The sequence below is a fragment of the Halichoerus grypus genome, chromosome 4 (genome assembly GCF_964656455.1).
Source record: "Halichoerus grypus chromosome 4, mHalGry1.hap1.1, whole genome shotgun sequence".
Lineage (NCBI taxonomy): Eukaryota > Metazoa > Chordata > Mammalia > Carnivora > Phocidae > Halichoerus > Halichoerus grypus.
The window spans coordinates 128,822,274-128,844,178 of record NC_135715.1 but is presented as its reverse complement, the minus strand read 5'-3'; the positions used below and the strand labels follow the sequence as shown (position 1 = coordinate 128,844,178).

At 34.3% G+C, this 21,905-nt stretch overlaps 1 protein-coding gene across 8 annotated transcripts in view; it reads right to left on the bottom strand.

Moving 5' to 3' along the window:
• Window positions 1–21,905, bottom strand: part of LOC118534502 (sodium channel protein type 2 subunit alpha) — a 139,342-nt gene that overhangs the window by 29,986 nt on the left and 87,451 nt on the right. For all 8 annotated transcript variants that reach the window (XM_078070921.1, XM_078070922.1, XM_078070920.1 and 5 more), the window contains 4 exons: window positions 18,025–18,263; window positions 15,718–15,891; window positions 12,953–13,309; window positions 7,484–7,963 (listed from right to left, as the gene is read on the bottom strand). In XM_078070921.1, the coding sequence (XP_077927047.1) occupies window positions 7,484–7,963; window positions 12,953–13,309; window positions 15,718–15,891; window positions 18,025–18,263 (1,250 nt within the window). The remainder of the gene's footprint in view (window positions 1–7,483; window positions 7,964–12,952; window positions 13,310–15,717; window positions 15,892–18,024; window positions 18,264–21,905) is intronic.

Genomic DNA, 21,905 nt, shown 5'->3' with positions numbered 1-21,905 from the left:
ATGGAACAGCAACCAATCTGGTGTCTATTTAGAGAAGGAAATGTGGCTTTAAATACCTTGTCATAAGTTATAGTGAGTCAGTAACTGGACTCTAGATCTTCTGTACCCTATTTTACCAGAACTTCCTAGAGAATTTTTTGATGATTCATAAGTAAAACCAACCTTTATCAGTAAAAAATATTTAGTAGACGTGGTATTTAGTTAAATGTTGTAGGTTCAAGATAGTGCTTGTGATATTATTGATTCCCGTGTTTTGTGACTATGAACTTAGTATTAGTTCAATTTATATTCATATTCCTATATGTAGTAATGTAGAGTAGAACTAAATATTCATTGGAATATTAAATGAACAAAAAGTAAACAATAATACCGAGATGTAGGCAAGAAACTGTGATTTATAAAATCTTTCTTGATAACATCAATCCAATGACTTTCTTAAAATTACATAAGAGGCAAATATCATAATATAAAATATGTCAAGTAAAAGTTAAAATGTGTAAAGAATCCATAAAAATCAAAGGAATCTAGTTAAGACTATAAAACTCCAGCTTCAGATATGGTCATAATTATAATAAATCCTATCGTACAAATTCACCAAATAGAACTGTCAAATATACATCATTATATGGAACTTTTAGAGCTGATGTACTTGAAGAATTTTCAACTAAAGGTTGCTTGCAAATGCTCCAAACTAGGCATGATCCACTGCAAAATACCACATGAGTAAGAGACCAAAATATGAATTGGCTAGAAATAGAACCAATTCTATACTTTCAAGTTCTACACTTGGCAAGTTTTATATTTCCCTTTGGTAAAATTTAAATGTTTAGGTTCCCTTTTTATTTTTTGTGCTTATTTATTAGGAAATAAATGAACTAAATGATATTGTTAGAGTACCCTTGCCTAGTTAAATTTTAACAAAATATGATGTATTCTAATATCAGGATAGTAAAGAGATCAAACAGGAATAGCCAATTGTTACTTGCTATGAATAGCACTGGCAATAATTTATTTTCAGGTGGAATATTACATGAACATTTGTTTTAATGAAAATCTCATACTGTAGGACTCTTCCTATTGAAAATCTGCTGGATTCTTATTGGAATATTAAATGCTAATATTTGCTAAATGATCTGATAAATAAATATCAAGGCACATAATATTTCATTTTGTATTTTTAAACATTCTATCTCTTTTACTTTTCATGTCATTGATATATTACTATTAAACACTGACATGCAAACTAATAGTCTTTCTTTCAGAAAGTAAAAGTATTTTTTAAAATAATTAATCACAGCAGAAAAAGGGAGAGAAAACATCATTTGCTATTTTTTTCATAGGCACACTTGTTTTTCATTATAAAATTGAGATACATTTTTACGGGAAATATAATTATTACAAAGATTGCATATAATATTATAAAGATTTTATATAATTTAGAAAAGAGGTATATTCTACTCTGATTCAATAAAAGGAGCTGGGATTTTAAAGAACGAAATAGCTTCAAATATAGATTAAATCAAATATTTCGTATCTAAATATTTTGACCCCCAAGAATGGCAATCCTTTGTTCCACATGGATCTTAATTCAAATTTATATTTAAGGAGCTCTGGGTTATTTTCCATGAAAAATCTTAACACTAGAACAATGAAAGTTATAATCTTGCTTGCTTTGGGATAAGCTTAAGGCCAAAGTGGCACATTAACCCCAGAAAGGGATTGTTGGTGTTACGGTCTTAATAAGGAAGATGGCAAAACCAAACATATGACAAAAAGTATCATTAGTATTATACTACATTACCCAGAAATCATTTCTGTCTTTATAATGGATACATTACACAATTTTCAAACCATAAATTGGATTTGAAGTATCCATGTTGGTCCAGCAAAAGTAAGCCTTATATCATGTTGGCCTACTCCTCAGCAGATAGATAGTGACCCAAAGACACACACGTTTAGTCCATTTTGTTCTTACATGAAGGATATTAAGAGCTTTTTTCTCCCTTAATCACTATCCTACTGGAAAACTTTCCTTCAAGGACTAAACATTCTCCAGGATAAAATCATAAGTGGGTTCTCACTGAATCCTTCCCACCAAAACCTTCTCTTACATCTTTTTCCCTCTTCCACCCCTTGTACTGGATTTAGTATACTCTTTTATGGAGCAGACAATGTTTCCTGAGGGAGGATAAGAGACATATTCAAGGACATTGAAAACTGTAATAATGTAAGAGTTAAGAATAAGTAAGTCAATTTAAACCAGTTTCTGCTTAGTTTGTGTTTCACCATATGTACTCCAATAAATCTCCGAAATAAACTGGTAGGTAATATATCTATCTGATTATCACTTTCTTGGTATACCTGTTTATTCAAGAACTTGGAATATGGGATTCTCAGAAAATAAGGAAATGAACCTTCCCTTTTTCCAAGAAACTGGGAAAAACAAGCTATTATCCTAAGGAGTCAAGTCCCACACTTTTCTGAAGAATTAATAAATTATAGGGAAAAAAATTCTCTCTAGTCCTTGTGTATACGTATATCTGTGCTTCATTGTGAACGCTTATATATCTTGGGTCCTATTTTATGTCATTCTTCAATATACAAGGCATTATCTTTCAAAAGTCTAGAGTGCCAGGACTGAATGTTTTGTTCCAAAGTATAAAAGAATACTATAAGAATGACATAATCATTGCTCCTTTCCAGAGAGCCAAATATGCTTATATTGGGATTGTTTTACAGTTTTAATGGCAGAAGAGGAAACTGCACTTAAGTGACATAGTATTTAATTAACATTTCTTAAGAAAATAATTAAATCGCACCGAGCAATTTGGTTAACATATTTGAGTACAAAACTATGATTTCAACATTAGGAAATGCAAAGTCCACCAAATGGACCCCAAAGTGGGTTACACTCATTGCCATGATCAATGACAAGGGAGGTCCTTTCATTGAAAAACACTAAAGGACCTCACAAGGATTCTCTTCCTATATAGGACTTTGTAGTGCATGATATATTTAAATAATATTCTTCAGGAGAAAGTTTTCCAGCAGGTCTGGATGAAACAAGGAAAAACAAAACCACAAAGGACAGAGGAGCAACCAAGTAAAGAAGGTGGATTCCAGATCTATTTTCAGAATGAATATCCCACCTAAAAGACCATTATCTTATTTTTTTGGTGTACAAAAAGCATTTTTTTCCCCTTTTCTTTCAGTCTTAGGAGTTTTAGGGGTAGATATCAACAGAATTTCCAAGGTAATCATATTCTAAATGTAAAATACTTTTGGTCAATTGCTGAATAAAGCAATGTCATTTTCTCTGTAATGAAGCAGATAAAAATTGTACCCATGCTGCTAGCAGCCAAAATATAAACATTCCAATTCATTTACATTATTATCACATTAAAATACCCTTTAGGCAGTTTGCACATGAATAAGGAATTACTTTGGTTTGCAGATTACCCTTCAGAAAAACTTAATATAAGACAATGAACAAAAAATTACCAATAAAGTACACCCATTGGGGTTATATTAAAAAAAAAAAAACAGGGGTGAGAAAGCTTTTCTGCAAGTTTTTCAAAGAGCACCTACATTTCTCCTTTAAGCCCTTAGCATGTTCAAAACTCTGTAGCATTAAATGGAAATTAAATAATCCATAAAGGCATGCACTTTTATTTTTCAATGAATATAATTTCTATTAAAATCTGTGTAAGAAGATTAGCAACTAAATCATTGTTTTAAAAAGTTAGGGTTGCCAGACTTGCCTGACCATGCTTTATATGACTCAGCATAAGAGCAGCTGTGCATATTTTTATTTTACTGCCAATGGATGGGCAAGGAATGTAGCTGAGTAACATGCAGGCCAGTCAAAATTCATTTAGAAACTGATTATATTTATATATGTACAACTTGCTTGGGTAACCTGGGTAAAAGTGGTGGCACGAGCCTCTGGCTGGTTAAAAAACACCAGAGCTGCACTCTTGATGGCTCCAGCTTGATTTTACCCCTGTGAGAAGTAAGAACGGTAAGCAGTGAAGGTCACCATATTGTACTAGTAAATTGCACTTTGAAAAATAATCATTCAAGCATGGCTTCAACATTATTAAAACTCTAAAAGAGAAATCAATCATTCAAAATCGCAAACTATGAACGGAATTACATTAAATATAGTCAAATAATGTTGAGTTAAAGCATACATGATTATAACATGGTAAACTTAGAGAATCCATAGAAAGGTATCAAAGAATCATACAACTTTGTCAAAGACATAGAGGATTTAGTTCAAACACCCAAACAACCTCCGAGTCCACTTGGTTAGTCTGTCCTATAAAAAGGGATTTTCAGGCATTCCAAAATTTTTAAAGTGCCATATTTTTTCCTTTAATTAAAAAAATTATTTAGAAAAGAATATCAATAACCTTCATACCATTTCTTACTACTCTACATGTGATATTTAACAGCACAACCCCATCCCACCAGTTAAAAAAATAACTAGAAGAACACTAAAGAGATATTTCAGGTAGGAATATTTGGAACTCTTGGATAATTCTCTCAACTCTCTTTTGTTTTCTAGTATAGAGCTACTAGGTAAAACACCAAATGATTAAAACCTGCACACTTCTCTTCCTAGACTATTGCCCTAATTTTTTATGAGTTTGTATTTAGGAAGTTTGATATAAAGATATACTTGAAAATTTCTCCAAATAATAAGTTTTAGCAACCAGGTAACAATCTCTATGGTGAGAACGAATCAAAAGGACTCCACAGCCAAACCAATAAAATAATTCTATTTCCAACGGGCAGATCAGTTCTTTGCCTCCAATTCCAAAGTAATGACTTCACATATGTTATTTTGGAGTACTTAATTGAAACACAAAACAAATGAAAAAGCTTAATGGTAACTGGAAAGAGAGTCTGGATTTTCCTACTATAAGCCCCACCTGACTGGACACTTCTCCTGTGTCAAACATAATGATTTGAGGTGAGGCAAAAATACATGCAGTTTTGGAGAAGCCTGAGGCTTTAAAATTTCTGAAAATTAAAAAGACTGGATGCCAAGTTAACTACACCTCAAAAGATACTCAAACTTAGCCAAAGGTTTAAACTGACTGATGGCTTTAACGTTTGATTCTTCATAATTTATTCTTGGTTTATATGAAATACTCTAAAATTAAACATACATAAAAAGAAAAATTGAAAAAAAAGAAAAATTGGCTTCCCTTACAGTAAATATTTGCTATTTGGTATAATGTCAGGATAACAAGAGGGGAATATATAGTAAAATTTAATGACCCACTTCTATTTTCTAAATGCTGGCTTCAATATCTAGTAATATACAATAGGAACAATTAGGCCCCACCCTTTCCTTCAGCATAGCCCAACCAACTACGCTTATCCAAAATTTTATTAACCATATAGTAAGATATTATTAAATTTTAAAATAATGGCCTTATTAGTAAACATTTGAGTTCAACTAGTTACAGCAATTCGTTGCCTCAGGCTATAAAGTTTTATAATTTTCCCCTTGAATCACATCACTTATTTTGTGAAACTAATAACTATGGCCTTGTTATTTACCCGTTAATTTTAATACCTCTATTTAAACTTTCTCTGGGGTGCCTGAGTGGCTCAGCCAGTTAAGCGACTGCCTTCGGCTCAGGTCACGATCCCAGGGTCCTGGGATGGAGCCCCGCATCGGGCTCCCTGCTCAGTGGGAAGCCTGCTTCTCCCTCTCCCCCTGCTCATGCTCTCTCTCATTCACTCTCTCTCTTTCAAATAAATAAAATATGTTTTTTTTTTAAAAAAAAGAAGATAGCAGGAGGGGAAGAATGAAGGGGGGGAATCGGAGGGGGAGACGAACCATGAGAGACTATGGACTCTGAAAAACAAACTGAGGGTTCTAGAGGGGAGGGGGGTGGGAGGATGGGTTAGCCTGGTGATGGGTATTAAAGAGGGCACGTTCTGCATGGAGCACTGGGTGTTATGCACAAACAATGAATCATGGAACACTACATCAAAAACTAATGATGTAATGTATGGTGATTATAACATAATAAAAAAACATAAATAAATAAATAAACTTTCTCTGGATTTCATGTTTAACATCTACTTCTACCTAATCACAGAATTAACAATACTTATCTTAAAACAAGAAAGAATGAAAAATAGCATATTCTTCAGTAATTTTAGGTAATCAGCATGGGAATACTGACTGAAACAGCTAAGGTTTCCTTCATAGAAATATATTTTTGTTCATAATTTTATTAACTAATGTCCAATTTTTGTGACTGTTACACTACTTAAATTTTATCCTTCAGTGCCTTAAGCTCCCCAGTCCTCTGTCTTTCTTAGAATGAAAATAGTATTGGAGGTCTTTCTCTTCCTGTCAACCAATTCAAATGACAAGAAAGGATGAATCTTTGCCTTTGGCTGTTATTTTTATTTGCTTATGCAAGCTTTAATCACTGGGAATTCTGTTTTCATTTTTGTATGGTTAAACAATTAAACACTAAGGGTTTAAATTCTTTCTTCTCTTTATCCCCAACTCTGTGCTTATTAACCTAGAAACAAATTAAAAGCATACTGTGGTACTCACACTTTTCTAGTAAATCAAAGAATACTTTAAACTGCCGAGACTGGTACTGTAGTTGATAAACTCAGAATTTTACATATTCTAACATATCATGATTTGTTGTTTGTGTAGACAGCATGCTCTGGGCTCAGTAGGGTTACACATTTTCAGCATGAGTCATTACTACCTTCATTTCCTTAAAAAAATTATTTACTTCAGAAACATGAAACTATATGTAAATATCAAGCCAAGATCCCAATCAGATTTTTCATGAATAAAAATGCCTGTGCAAACTAAATAAGATCACATTTTATGAAGTATTTCATAAAAGCCAAGTGAGAGGGGCGCCTGGGTGGCTCAGTCGTTAAGCGTCTGCCTTCAGCTCAGGTCATGATCCCAGAGTCCTGGGATCGAGCTCCGCATCGGGCTCCCTGCTTGGCGGGAAGCTTGCTTCTCCCTCTCCCACTCCCCCTGCTTGTGTTCCCTCTCTTGCTATGTCTCTGTCTGTCAAATAAATAAATAAAATCTTAAAAAAAAAAAAGCCAAGTGAGAATTGGAACTGCCCTCTCACCAAGTATTTTTCTAGTACATAAAAAAAACCACCATTGTGGGAGAATTAAAAGGAAGAAAATGAACAAACTGAGGCATTTTCACAAATCTCAAATTATTTTCAGATAATTAAATTCATATTAATCTGAATATTAATATTATCAATAAATCAAAATGGCGAATATTTGAAAAAATGAGTCAGCACATCAAATTCATCTGTCGTCAATTTATCTATCACCAATTTTGCCATAGAAAGTGTGTCAATAGATACTTTCTATTTTCTTACAGAGATAAAACATAACTTTAATGTGGACTCCTAGTTTAAAGCATACGTGATGTCAAAATATCTTATTTAAAAATTCCTACCTCTTTGCTTTCCTCCATATCTGACTCGCTGCTAAATTCTTCAGTGTTTAAATTTTCAAAGTCAGACTCTCCGACAGCAATTGGTACAGTCACAGTGAGGCTGGGGTTGTTGATGAATGACATGTAATCGCTTTCATCCACAACATATTTTTCCACACTGCTGCCTATGCCACTGGTGGTCCCATTCCCATCTTTGAGATAATTGAGATCTTTGCCTATTTCTATAGTGGTGTGGTTGGAAATACAGCTGTCTTTTTTGTTATTCAGATCTTCAAGAGGTTTAATTTCATCTAAGGCTTTCTGCTTTCTAACAAAGGCTTTCTGAATAAATTCACGTAGTTTTCTTTTAACATAATCAATTCCCTTCTGCATTCTTCCCACGGCAATCTGGAGATTGTTCATTTCATTATCATCATCGGTGGCGGCGAGGTTGTCGGAACTGAACGAACTCAGGAGCAAGGCCAGGAAGAGGTTCAGAACCTACACATAGTAGGAAAATAGGTGATGAAAATGGTGAGCGCTGTGAATTGTGTAAGACTGTTGAATCACAGACCTGTACCTCTGAAACAAGTAATACATTATATGTTAAAAAAAAAAAAAGAAGAAGAAGAAGATAGCAGGAAGGGAAAAATGAAGTGGGGGAAATCGGAGGGGGAGATGAACCATGAGAGACTATGGACTCTGAGAAACAAACTGAGGGTTCTAGAGGGGAGGGGGGAGGGGGGATGGGTCAGCCTGGTGATGGGTATTAAAGAGGGCACGTTCTGCATGGAGCACTGGGTGTTATACGCGAACAATGAATCATGGAACACTACATCAAAAACTAACGATGTAATGTATGGAGATTAACATAACATAATAAAAAAATAATTCCACTATCGATATATACATCTATTAAAAAATAAAATGTTAAAAACAAAAACAACATGGACTTGTATATGCTATGACTGTCTTGGTCTTAATAAAAACATACATATCCACTCAAAAAAAAAAAAGAAAATATTGTGTTGTTTCAGTTGCTGTTAAGTATAAATTTTCCAAGATTGCTCTTATACCTCATTTTTTTACCAATAGATATTCCTTTTAGTTTGTGATAAACTATCCTGAAAAAAAGTCAATGAAATAAATACCTGTCCAATATCAAGTAATACTATTAACACTATTTCCTTTTTAGTCATTACAAAAGTACTGAAACCACTATTGTGTGAAACTTCTAAATTAAGTTCAGTTCCAAAAGAGAAATCTTAGTTATCTAGATAACTATAACAGTGAACAAAGACAAAAAAGTTTTATTTGGGATGCTAAGTATTTTCCCCATGTAACCTGGATTTTCCAGGACACTGATAATTTATTTTAACTTTATTCCTAAAACCAAAGATAATTCTAATACATTTAAACATGATTTTGTTTTTATGTATTTGTACCAATTTTTGCACCAGACAACTTACCAAATTAGAAAAAAAAAATACCTATTGTTAGATCAAAAGTCACAGTTTTTGGTTCAGAAAATCATGGCCACTAGATCTATACAATGGCTGGAAATATCTATAAAAAATGGTTATTATACAATAACCATGATGTTAATATTGAGTTAAAGATGTGGAATCAAGATATTGCCATGGACAAAAATCACTAATTAGTCTCTAACTTGAGTCTCCAAAAATAGGCCCCACTGGTATGAGCGAGTGAAAAGATTAGTGACAATAAACCCACTGTATGTACTCAAAAGATGTAATTTATCAATGAATTGGGTACTCAGATGGGCACAAGACCAAGTTGTATAATTTTTTTTCAGGATTTGATTGATAATTTTATGAGTCTCTGATTATTGAAGCATATAAAATCACAGAAGGATATAGTACTAAAGGGAGCCAAAGACAAAATGTAAGTAATAAAAAAGACGAATCCTAGAAAAGACTTTAAGTAAAACTCCAATGAAAAAGATGCTGCATTCTTGCTATATTCCTATCTTTCCAATAAGCTATTAAGGCCTAAAGCTCCTTTGTTTAGCCAGTTACAAGTTAGTCTAACAAATGGTAATAGGAAATGTAAAAATGTGTAAGATCCAGTAAGGACTTCACATAATCTGTGAGTCTATATTGACATTTCTCAATTGCTATACCATGGCTGCTGGTATTCATACTTAAGGCTTACTCCTTTACCAATAAAATTATATTTTATTGTGATTTGCCTTTGAATTTATTATTTGGATGAAAAATAGATGAAAAGAAAAAATTAAATGCTACATTTTGTTGTTTATCCATAATGAAACTGAATTTTGGTGTCATAATTGTTTTCTAGATTTGATTTCTGAAGGTTATTAATGAACTGTCTTTGTCTATTAGGAAATTCTTCTTGATATGTATCGATCGACCCTCCCAGAGTGAGATACAACTTATATTTCCTCTTCGAAGTGCTGAGGCAAGGACTCTATTTGTAAGTGTGTCATTTACTGTTATAGCTGTATGGCCCACTCCCCTCTCTTGTTAGAATGAGTGTGGGGCAGTCTGGGGCCCCGCCTTTGTCTCGTCTGTGGACCAGTCATGGCAGTGATTACTGACCCTTCTTGTGGTGGAGCACCGTAAGAAGTTTATGGGAGTTCAAAAGGGGTTATGTCAGCTTGCCTTTGGGGGACCTTTCTCTCTTCAGTGAGGATGAACAAGAAAAATTATAGGAGGCAGTGCACAAAGTTCATTCCGCCTTGTTTAAGCAAATGTAATATGAACACATTTCCTTACTGGTGGTAAAATGACAGATATTATTACTACCTTAGCTACTCCAGAAATACATCCAGGATATCCCAAAAGGGGGAACTTTTAAGCTGATAGTCAAAAAAGAAAGGAGAGCCTTTAATTTTTTCCTTAAAGGTACGGAATTTCAATGTATGCATGTAGAAGGAAAGGATTATTTTACAGACTATATCTCTTTAATCATATATAGTAATCCAAATTTTTTAAAAAAGATTTTATTTATTTATTTGAGAGGGAGAGAGAGCGCACAAGAAGGGGGATGGGCAGAAAGAGAGGGAGAAGCAGACTCCCCGCTGAGCAGGGAGCCTGCCGTGGGGCTCCATCCCAGGACCCTGGGATCATGACCTGAGCCGAAAGCAGACACTTAACCAACTGAGCCACACAAGTACCCCTATAGTAATCCAAATTTATATTAAATGTCATCCATAGGTACCGATGCTTCTGAAATTCTCCTTTCAATTTGAATCTTCTGTATAATTACATGTCAGATTTGTCTTATTTCTGTAAATTAATAGATTATATGGGATATGTTGAATTTCTTTCTCTTTAAATCCATTCTGCATTTTCCACTTGCTCATTGTTAGCTTCCTAATAAAAAGCCATCTGTAGCTCTGAATTGCCTACAAAAAAATCCAATTTTGTTATGCACAATTGGCCTTTTCCTAAATTAAACTCTACACAGTCTAGGCCTACATTTAACTTTCTACTACTCCGACTACGGATTCCCTGCTGCAGTTTGATCTGTTCATTCATTGTTGTCATAAAGGATTCTGTTCTTTGCCTTTTCTTCTTTTCTTCCAATATATGACAAATATATATATATATATATATGAAATCAACCCAAATCTATAATACAAGCCTATGACTTTTTGTTTCTGTTCTGTGTAACCCCAGGACTATCTCTTCCTGTTCTACGCAATCCTGTACTTCCCTGAAAGCAAGCAAATTGTATTGGGGTTTGTGGTGGCTATAAAATATATCTACAAATTATTTGTTACTCCTCCATTCAAAAGTTAAAGCCTAATTCCTTCTTAAGTGTGAGGTTTTTCTTAGTGACTAGCTCTGATGAATACAACATGGCAGAAGGGACAGTGTAGGACCTCAAGATTAGAACACAAACAAAGCCTTCTCCTTGCCTTCTCTCTCATGTCACCTGCTCTGGGAGAAGTCAGCTCCATGTCCTGAAGACAGTCAACAATCCTATGGAGAGGTCCATGTGGAGAGGAACTGAGGCCTTGTGCCAAGAGCCAAAGAGTAACTGGGACTTCCTGTCAAAAGCTACGAGAGGGAGGCTTCTTGGAAGCTCATCTTCCAGCTTCAGTCAAGATAACTGGGGCTCTAGCCAACAACTTGATAACAACCTTATGACAGACCTGAGCCAGAACCACCCAGTTAAGCTGCTCCCAAATTTATGATCTACAGAAACTAGAGATAATAAATATTTGTTGTTTTAAGTCACTGTTCATATTTCTGGATTGCACAGTGCTCACGTTTCTTGTTACTTCAAAAATAGGTCTGCATTATCTAAGCTAATATTGAGGAGGCTGAAATCTGCAAATGAATAGAAATAAACGATTACCTTTCGCCTTTTTTCCTCTCCCTTTTTTCTTCCTTTGGGGGAATTGGAGGTTACTTTTATGTGAAAGGGAATTAAGTCTATAAATTACATATTTTAAAATATGGTTATGTCAGTCCTTGTTCTAGTCCACTGGATTGGAACTTAATCAATCAACTCAGAATAATTACTTAATATGTAAAGTAAAAGAACCTGATCCCCCTCATTGAATCTATCGTCTTCTCTTCCCCATCCACTGGGTCTACTATTGCTTGGCTTGTGACAGTCTACTTTTCTTCCCACCAAGCTAAATCTTACATCTTAATTAAAGATAATTCAGGTTCAAACTCCTGGACAAAACCTGCCTTGATAATCCTTGCCAAAACAATGTTTACACTTTGTGAACTTGACATATAGCACTTTGTTTTTACATTTTTGACACATACTAGATACTTCTATCTTTACTCCTGTTTGAGTAAGTCATATCATGGTGTGTATATCTATATATATATATATGTATCTTCTTATCATCTTTTCTGTGCCTCCAGGACTCAGTAAAGATGTACTGGGAATGGTTCATTTGACATAGACATGATAATAAGTGATTCTTGAGTCAGTGTTACTTGCTGATACTGTAGTTCCTAGGTACCAAATAACTCACGTACTTTTAATGGATTGAGATGATCGTTAATTTTTTTTTAACTCCAATTTGCAGGAAATCCAAATCTGAAACATCTTCCAGTGATACAATTGTTTTTACTTAAAAATAAAGTGAGTGACTATTCTTAGTAACACATCCATGCTTTAATACAAGAACTAAAAGATAAAAGCCAGAAATGGCCCTCTCCATGGAATAGTAAGAAGTATAGTGATGAAGAACAACTCTGGTTCAAGTGGTATTTTAACAGTTTGTTATATGCTGTATGTTATATGTTATATGTCAATTATATAAAACTGGAAAAAATAAAAATAAACAATAAAATATTTTTTAAAAAGTTTATGTGGGTCTCAATAGTCTAAACTATATGTGGCTCCTGCAATACTGAATAATTAAGCACTGATTTTAAAAAAGCCAAAAACATATAAAACATTCCTCAGTTGAACATACTTTTTAATGGTTACATTTCTTTTACTAAAAATAAGGAAAATGTTTTTACTACATACCACCAGGTTTCCAATCACCATGACCATCATGAAGACAGTAAGGCACATGGTTTGGCCAGCGACCTCCATACAGTCCCACATGGTCTCTATCCACTCTCCACACAGCACGCGGAACACAATCAGGAAGGAGTGGAAGAAGTCATGCATGTGCCAGCGTGGGAGCTCACAATCATTGGAGATCTTGCAGACACATTCTTTGTAGCTCTTACCAAAGAGCTGCATGCCGACCACGGCAAAAATGAAGACGATGATGGCCAAAACCAAGGTGAGGTTACCAAGAGCCCCCACAGAATTACCAATGATCTTTATCAGCATATTCAGGGTGGGCCAGGATTTTGCCAATTTGAAAACTCGGAGCTGGAAACAAAAGTGAGATGGCTCTTAGTGCCCTGCCCTCTAAAGAATCTGTAAATTTATTTACAGGGAAAATCTATGGCATAATTGTCTCAATTATAGGGTGTTGGATTATTTGCATGTCAAACTATTATCTAGCAAATGTATCAGTTATTTAATACCATGGGTTATTTTTCATTCTAAAATAGTCTATTTTATAAATAAAACAAATATACAGTTTTTATTGGCATTTTAATGATAACATATACCAAAATTTCCAGAATCTTACACAAGCATATGTAAGATTTTTTTTTGTTTTCCATAGGGAACTGATATAGCTAAAATTAATGGTGATTAATTGGCAGAGACTGATTCACAGAAGTTGAGGCTGTCATTATTTAAAAGCTCAAAGTGGATACATTTTTTAGTGTACTTGAGATGCATAAGTACAGATAAAATTAACAAAAATTATGTAAGTTACAAGAGAAAAAACAACTAATTTCTTAAATATTTAGATTGCTTTAATCTTGCTATATCATAAGTTTGCTATAACATCAAGCTGTATTTTAAAGGAGATTTATTACACCAGAGTCCCCCTGCCCTTGTTTGCGTTTTCATTTTCTGTGAACCATGGTCAACCATGGTCTGGAAGCAGATGATGCTTTGTCCTCCCTCTTAATAGTGGCCTAACACTATGTCACAAGGCCTATGTCATTTACTTCACTTCATCTCAACACATAGGCATTTTGTCATCTCATGTCATCATTAGAAGAAGGGTGAGTACAATACAATAAGATATTTTCAGAAAGAGACCACATTCAGATAACTTTTACTAAGAGTATATTGTTGTAATAGTTCTATTTTATTATTACTTATTTTTGTTAATCTCTTACTGTGCCTAATTTATAAATTAAATTTTATCACAGGTGTGTATGTATAGGGAAGAACAGTATATATAGGGTTCGGTACTATCCACAGTTTCATCCACTGGGGTCATGAAACATATTCCCACAGATAAGGGGGAGGGGACTACTGCAACTACTGTATTCGAATAAGAAATACTTGGACTTAAGTAAAAAGCTGTATTTTGTCAACTCTTACGTCTTCAGTGACTTAATCAATCAATTCATTATGGTGTGTAAATGGCTTGCCACCACTGTACTTGACGTGTTAGTTGTATGAGCTCATGGAATCCTCTAGGGTACCATTTACAGTTCAACTGCAGCAGCATTTTATTTCTGATGCTTCAGTAAATGTCAGGCCAAGAGTAGTGCATTATTTAATGGCATCTAAGTGACCCAAAGGAGTGGTTATGCTCCAAAGTGTTTAATTTATTCCCAGAGAATAATTAATGCAAAAGAGCCTACACACTAAGCAGAATGCTAATGCTAATATGCTTCCTATTTCCCCAAACTGCATCACATCATCACAAAGATGTACTAAACATTTTTTAAGTAGTTGCCCATATTATTTGTTATATAATCATTTCTAGTTTTGGCTCTGTTTTTTGCATCCTTCTAGCTTCAAATTAGATTCATAGCTATCCATGACAACTAGGGAAGGAAACCATAGCTCTAAGGATCTCAAGTCAAATTTCATCTTTGAAGGTGGTACAGGAAATTCTAAATAGACTTCACAGCAAAGTCCTGAATCTAATCACGACTAATATGTTACCAATAGGAAACTGTCTTTAGTAACTATCCACAACCTCTGTTAATTGAAAATAAATCACAAAAAGAGCCAACGCAAAGTAACAGCATGATAAAACGTATCACACTTTAAATGGAAATGTGTCAAGTGATATTTTGTCTCTTAATTTTAAAAGATTCATGAACTGATGAATATAAAGATCAAATAAAAGACTCTTTCTTTAAAATTAACAAAACATAATATAGGCAAGTCTACTCAGGACTAGATCTGGTGACTTCCAAGCTGGCTGAAGGGGCAAATGTGTGGGGAGCTCCACCTTCTTCCCTTGCACACTGTACCCAGTCTCAAGTCTTGACTTCTATGAGGGCAAAGTGGGCAACTCCATAATTCCTGAGCCTCTGAGAGAAAGGTGAGCTCATCCTAAGTCTCAAAGCCTTATGCACAGTTAAGCAAGCTTCACATAACTGAAAGATGAATATTGTGTTGTTTAATTGTATTTGGATTTATATATGAAGCCTTTTTTCTCCCTCGCTATTAGCCCTGCCATTCAATTACTGAAGACAGAACAGTTGGTTGTTCATTTGAATAAACTTCATCTATCTGTTAAAGCTATGATGAAGAAGAAATTACCAGCTGGTTATAGAGGAATCCGGTTTGCTTTTAAATATATTCAAATAATATTTAACTATGAGAAATCTTATAATTCTTATTCTTACTAGATAAGAGAGAAGTCTGATTAAATTAATTATAAAAACATTTATGGATACTCCCAGTTAATTTACCAGCCGAAATGATCGGAGAACTGACAATCCTTCCACATTTGCCAAACCAAGTTCCATCAAACTAAGGCTCACGATGAAACCATCAAAAATATTCCAGCCTTCTTGAAAGTAGTAATATGGATCCATGGCTATTATCTTGAGAAACATTTCTGCTGTGAAGATCCCAGTGAAGACCTAAGTGAGAAATGTTATTACACAAGTGAATACTCTTGAAAGCATAAATAATTATCGAGCAATTTAACTTACTCCCAACAAACCACAATTAAATTACAAATTTTAAAAATTGGTTTAGGTCCAGCAAATCAGTAACCTCAAATGGTTTGTACTCAAATCAATATTTAATTGTTTACTATATTTAAGGTTTATTAAGTGATGAGGAATACATGAATTAAGACCATAAAATTAATATTGTCACTTTCATTACATGAAAGGTTCAGCTAAATCATTGTTGTCAACTGCACTTCATAAGTTTCAATTTGGTGAGTTTTCATTTTCATTCATTTCAAAGTATTTCTAATCTCTCTTGTGATTTCTTCTTTAACCGATTGTATTTAGGAAAAGTTTTTTAATTTCCACATGTTTGTAAATTTTCCAAATTTATTTGTTATTGATTTCTAATTTCATTCCATTTTTGTCAGAAAAGTACATTGTATGATTTCAATCTTTTTGAGTTTATTGAGGCTTGTTTTATAACTTCACATATAGCTTATCTTGGGGACTATTTCATATGCACTTGACAAGAATGTGTATATCCTGTCCATATATTTTCTACTATTCCATGATTCACCTCAAATGCAAATCTTGCCTTCCTTAACACATAAGACAAGTCCGAGTTTAAATTGTCCATTTGTTTTTGTCTTTCCAGCATCTACTCTCTCTTCATCTAGAAATGGCAGAACTGATTTTTTTTTCTTTATTAATTCCACTCATTTACTCTGTCTTCAGTGATAAGAAATGGTTCTGGTTTGGCCAAATAGGGCATTCTAATTCTAGAACCAGAGTAACTGACTGGCTTAGAAATGGTTATGTAACTCAAACCAGGCCAATAATAATTAATTCTTAGACCTTTGTTAAGCAACTAGTTAGGAAGCACAATCCTTCTGCTCAGGAATGTATGCTGGTAAGATAAAAGTTGGTGGGATGTTGTCACCAATAGAATACCCAGCCAGAGACAAAGGAAACATATTGGGAAGAAGTAGGGTCAGAAAATGACTCCCAGTGACATTGCTTGAGAAACAGAATCTATACAGGTTAAAACCTGGAGCTATGCCCAAATGGGTGTTAGCTACTTGAGGTAATGAATTCTCTTTATTTTTGCTCATGTCCATTTGAGTTGTTTCCTAATACCCACCTCCATTAAGCTTTCTTCCATCCCTTGCTCGTTTTTTAGAGATAATATTGAAGTGGTTCCCATAAAGGTGAAAATTTAGACTAGGTAATGTTATTATTCTTTCTTATCCCACAATTCTGTGATTTCTGACTACAGTTTATGATATTCTCTGAAATAGCTTTCAGAGTCTCTGATACAGTGTTCAGACTTTCCATTGCTCTGTCAATTTCTTATGGGTACAGTTTCCCCAATTGTAAAATACAGACAATCATAGTATCTGCCTCAGGACTGAATTTATGGGAACCTAGAGAGAGGGAGCTCATGTAAATTTCATTTCTCAAGTCAGAAGGTGCATGAGAACTTAAGCCTCTTAACATAGTTATCAATATATTTTTGTTGCCTGAGTTTTTGTTTCTCTGTATAGATCTCTTCACTTTCCTTTCTGTCACTCTACCATATATCCAGTGAATGTTAATACAAATTTTTAAGTGAAAATGTATGCAAAAATTTATCATTATAAATTCCTAAATTTACAGAAATTCAAACAGAAATAATAATTTCTATGTGCTATTTCCTCCCCAAAGATTCCATCTTCAGTGTTTATAAATGACATTTCAAAATTATCTGACTTGGCATATTTTATAATTTGACAAATGTGGTCATGTCATTAAGAATCTATTCTAACTACCTCAGAAACACATCACAATCTTGTTACCATAGACAAATGTCCTCTATAATTCATAATCATCTTTCTAATCAAATTTAATTCCTAATCAAATTGTATGTAAAATCTTTCACTCTTTTGCACTGCTTAACTGCAGCAATATATTTTTGTTATAAAAAAAGGGATGCTAAACTTTTGCTGTCCAGGTGTACATGGCCAATTAATACACATTTAACTTGAAGGTGATATATGAAATTCATTAAGGCAATCATGAACTCTTTCAAGGGGAAAAGGACCCTCAAGTGAGTCTTACCAGGTTCCCGACTGACAGCACACTGCTGAATTGCTCTGTCATAGGATAGTGCTCCATGGCCATAAAAAGTGTATTTAAGACAATGCAGATGGTGATGGCCAGATCAACAAATGGGTCCATCACAACCAGGTTGACGAGATGTTTCACCTTTAACCATGGTTTACAGCAGTCCCATATCAAACACATGTTAGCAAATTTGTACCAGCAGGGTGGGCATTTCTGTCTGGATTCTTCAAGTTCTGGAAGAAAAAAGTTAGAAAACTCATGAAAACTGCTTACTTTCTACTAGGCAGCATTTGGTTTAAATTGAAAGTGATTTTTTAGAAATCTGAAGTTGTCAAAAGGCATTAATGGGTTAATCTGATGGTGGAACAAGAAAAGACCTAACATGGGTTAGCTGTCATAAAAACATGGGCACAGAAAGGCAAGTAAACTTTCCAAATCTATTTTGGCTAAACATAGTTTCCCAGATTCTATCTGCAATATTAAACTGTTCAAAAATTATCTTCAAGTATATTTGAAACTAATGGGGAGGACTTGGGTTAAGCTCATCCATGCTCCAGATAGAGCCAGATGCATATATATTTAATCAAAGAACCCCTTCTCAGAAGATGTCCTAAAACTTATATCAGTCATGTTGAATCTCAGTTTCTTGGATTAGATATGTATTTTGGGTCTTTTAATGAGATAGTTTGGTTAGCGTCACCAGTCTTAGTCAAAAAGTTTCCAGTTAAGCTTTTTTAGATATAGGCTTGCATATTAAATTCAGTAAGATTCCTTTTCTCTAAATTTCTTTATTTAACTAGAGGGCATAAAAGAAGAGAAAATATGCATGTTAAGAAACCAGGATACTCACTGTTAGCATAAATCAATGTTTCAATTGAGACTTATGCACTAATGGTAAAATATAAGAGGATTTTAAGGTGGGACATATGTAGAATTCATAAATTTTCATGGTGTGAATTTATTTTAATGTATTAAAGTGTATAACTATCATACCAAACCTATGATATAAAATTTCAGATCATAATACATTTATTTAAGAAAAAAGTACAATGATTTCAAGAAACATTTCAACTGAATAATAGGAGAGAGAAGGCAGACTTGCATAGCTCTTTAAGGTGATACTCAAAATACTGAAACTTGGTAAGTACTGGCAAAGAATTTTAGAAAATAAGAAGTGGGAAACTATTATTTTCTTTGGTAAGATGATCTTTTAATCAACTCTTGAGTGGAAAAAGAATGCAGAACTTGTTTTCTGCCCATATCATTACTTCACACCTGATTATCTGCTCTGCCAAATATGAGACCACCATTTCTCAGCACTAATATAAAGGGAAAGATTCTTTTTTCCTTCATGGTATATTTGACTCTGGTCAGTTACCTTAGTATTACTACTGTAGCAACTGGAGTATCCCTTCAAACCTGATACAGTTCACTAGAAGCTAAACTTTGTGGGGGAGAAAACAGCATATTGAACGGATAAACACAACCATAGCTAATGATTTTTTGTTTTGCTGATAAACATTCACTACTAACTAATGCTGTAAGTTCACCACTTCCCTAAAGTAAATTAATTTCCTGATTATTTTTAACAGAAATCCATCAGGGTAGGTAGATTCTTCAATTGTCTCTTTAGATACTAAAATTCTTCAAGTGCACGGTTTATTTCTCTTTTTCTTAATATGTAATTTTGTAAACAATAAAGAATAGTTGAGGTGTAAATCAGAGGAAAAATATAATATCTATAACCATTTACTGCACAGATGCTTTTAAGACTCCTAAACAATGTCATGTTTACACTGAAGATAAAAAGATATCATTTATAGTAACTAACAAAAGAGAAATAAAATAATAACTCTTGGCCTGTGTACAGTCAGAATAAGTATTTTTTTAATGCTACTTGTCATTTAGCAGGTAAAGAGAAGCAAACAGGAATTGTGTAGAAAAAAAAAAACAAATCAGAGAAAAGTTCAAAAGGGAAAATTCAGCCAGCGTTGCTCATCTTGACACCAGGAAAAAGAGGATCAAAGTTGTTTTAGTTCTAAAATAAAAACATTCAATTATTCATGCCAGAGAGAGAGAATGAAAGAGAGAGAGAGAAAAAAAGAGGGAGAGAGAGAAGAATCTTACATTTTAAAACAAAACAAAGCACTCAGGAAAGAACAACTGCCATCTCTCCATTATTCCTGTGTGGATTATCCGCACTGAGATTCACTTACATCCCAGCTTAGATATTTTGCTGGTTCTCCTCAATTCCTCAGGTGTTTATAACTTACCCTCCCACTATCCTTCCCAAGGATGCGACCAGGAAACATTTATGTATGGTTTTTGCATTTAAAACTTGAAAAGCAAACAATTCATTTTTGCTCATCTCCTACAGTTTCATTAAGTAGGAGGCTATTCATTACCCTGGACAATGGAGACTTGACTGTAGTTCAAAAGAAGGAAAACAAAAGATGCCAGCCAGCTGGATCAACAAGCCTGGTTCAAAAAAAAAAAAAAAAAAAAAGAGAGGTGTGGGGGGGAAGTAAACTAAACCATGAACCATGATTAGACTTAGAAGAAAGGATCCCCAAATAAACAAATTATGTCAACTTAAGAAACCTTTCCACTGTTAGCAGAACCAAAAAAAGGAAGGACTATCTAAGACAGCTCTAATACGCATGTGTATGTGAAGTATTGCTAACAACCAACCTAAATCAATGTCACATTCAAAATTTTTAGATACAATTGAATAAAGAAAAGGTTTATATTCTATATAACCAATGAAAAACAGAATGAAAATGTTGCCATTGTCCCTCACAAAAGTATAAAGTCAAAAAGCTCTGCAGGTATTAAGCCAAACACTCAGTCTTCTGCTTCCTAAGTTGTATGTATTTCCAGGACATCCTAGGCAACCCCACTGAGACACATTTCAATGGAGAGCCACGTGGATACACTCATTTTGAACTCTATCTTAATTAGTGGACAAGTCCAATCTTGTGGTGGATTGATGTTTTTCAAGTAATTTCTTACGTTAGCTCAAACTTAATGGTATCAGAAGTGCAAAGTTAGGACTGTTGATTTAGACTTACCCTGTCTCCTTCTCTACTTCTTGCTTTAGGGAGCAGACATGCTGCTGACATCGGTAGCAGAACCACTGGCAGCTTCCTCTCAGTGGTTTTGCTATGGCAAGGAGCAGAAGACCAGAGAATCTTCAAAAGATTTACCTGGAGGGACAGGGAGGAGCAAGCTACTGGCAGCTGGGGGAGAAGAGGGAGTGCAAGCTAATGCAGGCGAGGTTGGGGAAGAACGTACTGAGTTTAATATTCCATAGAAATCAGGAAGAAGATTTCTGATACTGCATTAAGATATAATGAAAGCTGGGTCTTATAATATTGACATGGCTGTGATATATATTCAGCCATCTACACTGTGGGTTTTTTCTGGTTGTGACTTTTAGGCTTTTGGTACTTGTATTAGTATCAAAAAATCTTTGCATTCAGACTGGAAAAGAATTATTCCAAGAATCCAGCCAATGCCAAGAGAAACTATAACTAACAATAAGAAAGGCAAGTGCCCATGCATTCTCTCTCATTCGCCATCTTTCTTTTTCCTTTGACACGTCTACACACACACACACACACACACACACACACACAACCTGGGAGAGGGCAGAAAGAGGGGGGCTATAAAAGAGAAAGGGAGAGAAGAGAGATGGAGGGCAAGGGAGGAGGGTAGAATATATTTTATATGAAAGTATTTTTCAAGTAGTTGAAGTTGATAGTTCACATTTAAATTCACTTACAGTGTGGAAAGACACAAAAGTGTATTAAAAACAATGAAAGTAAAACGACAATAATGATAATATTTACTGACTGCCTTCTACATTCCAGATA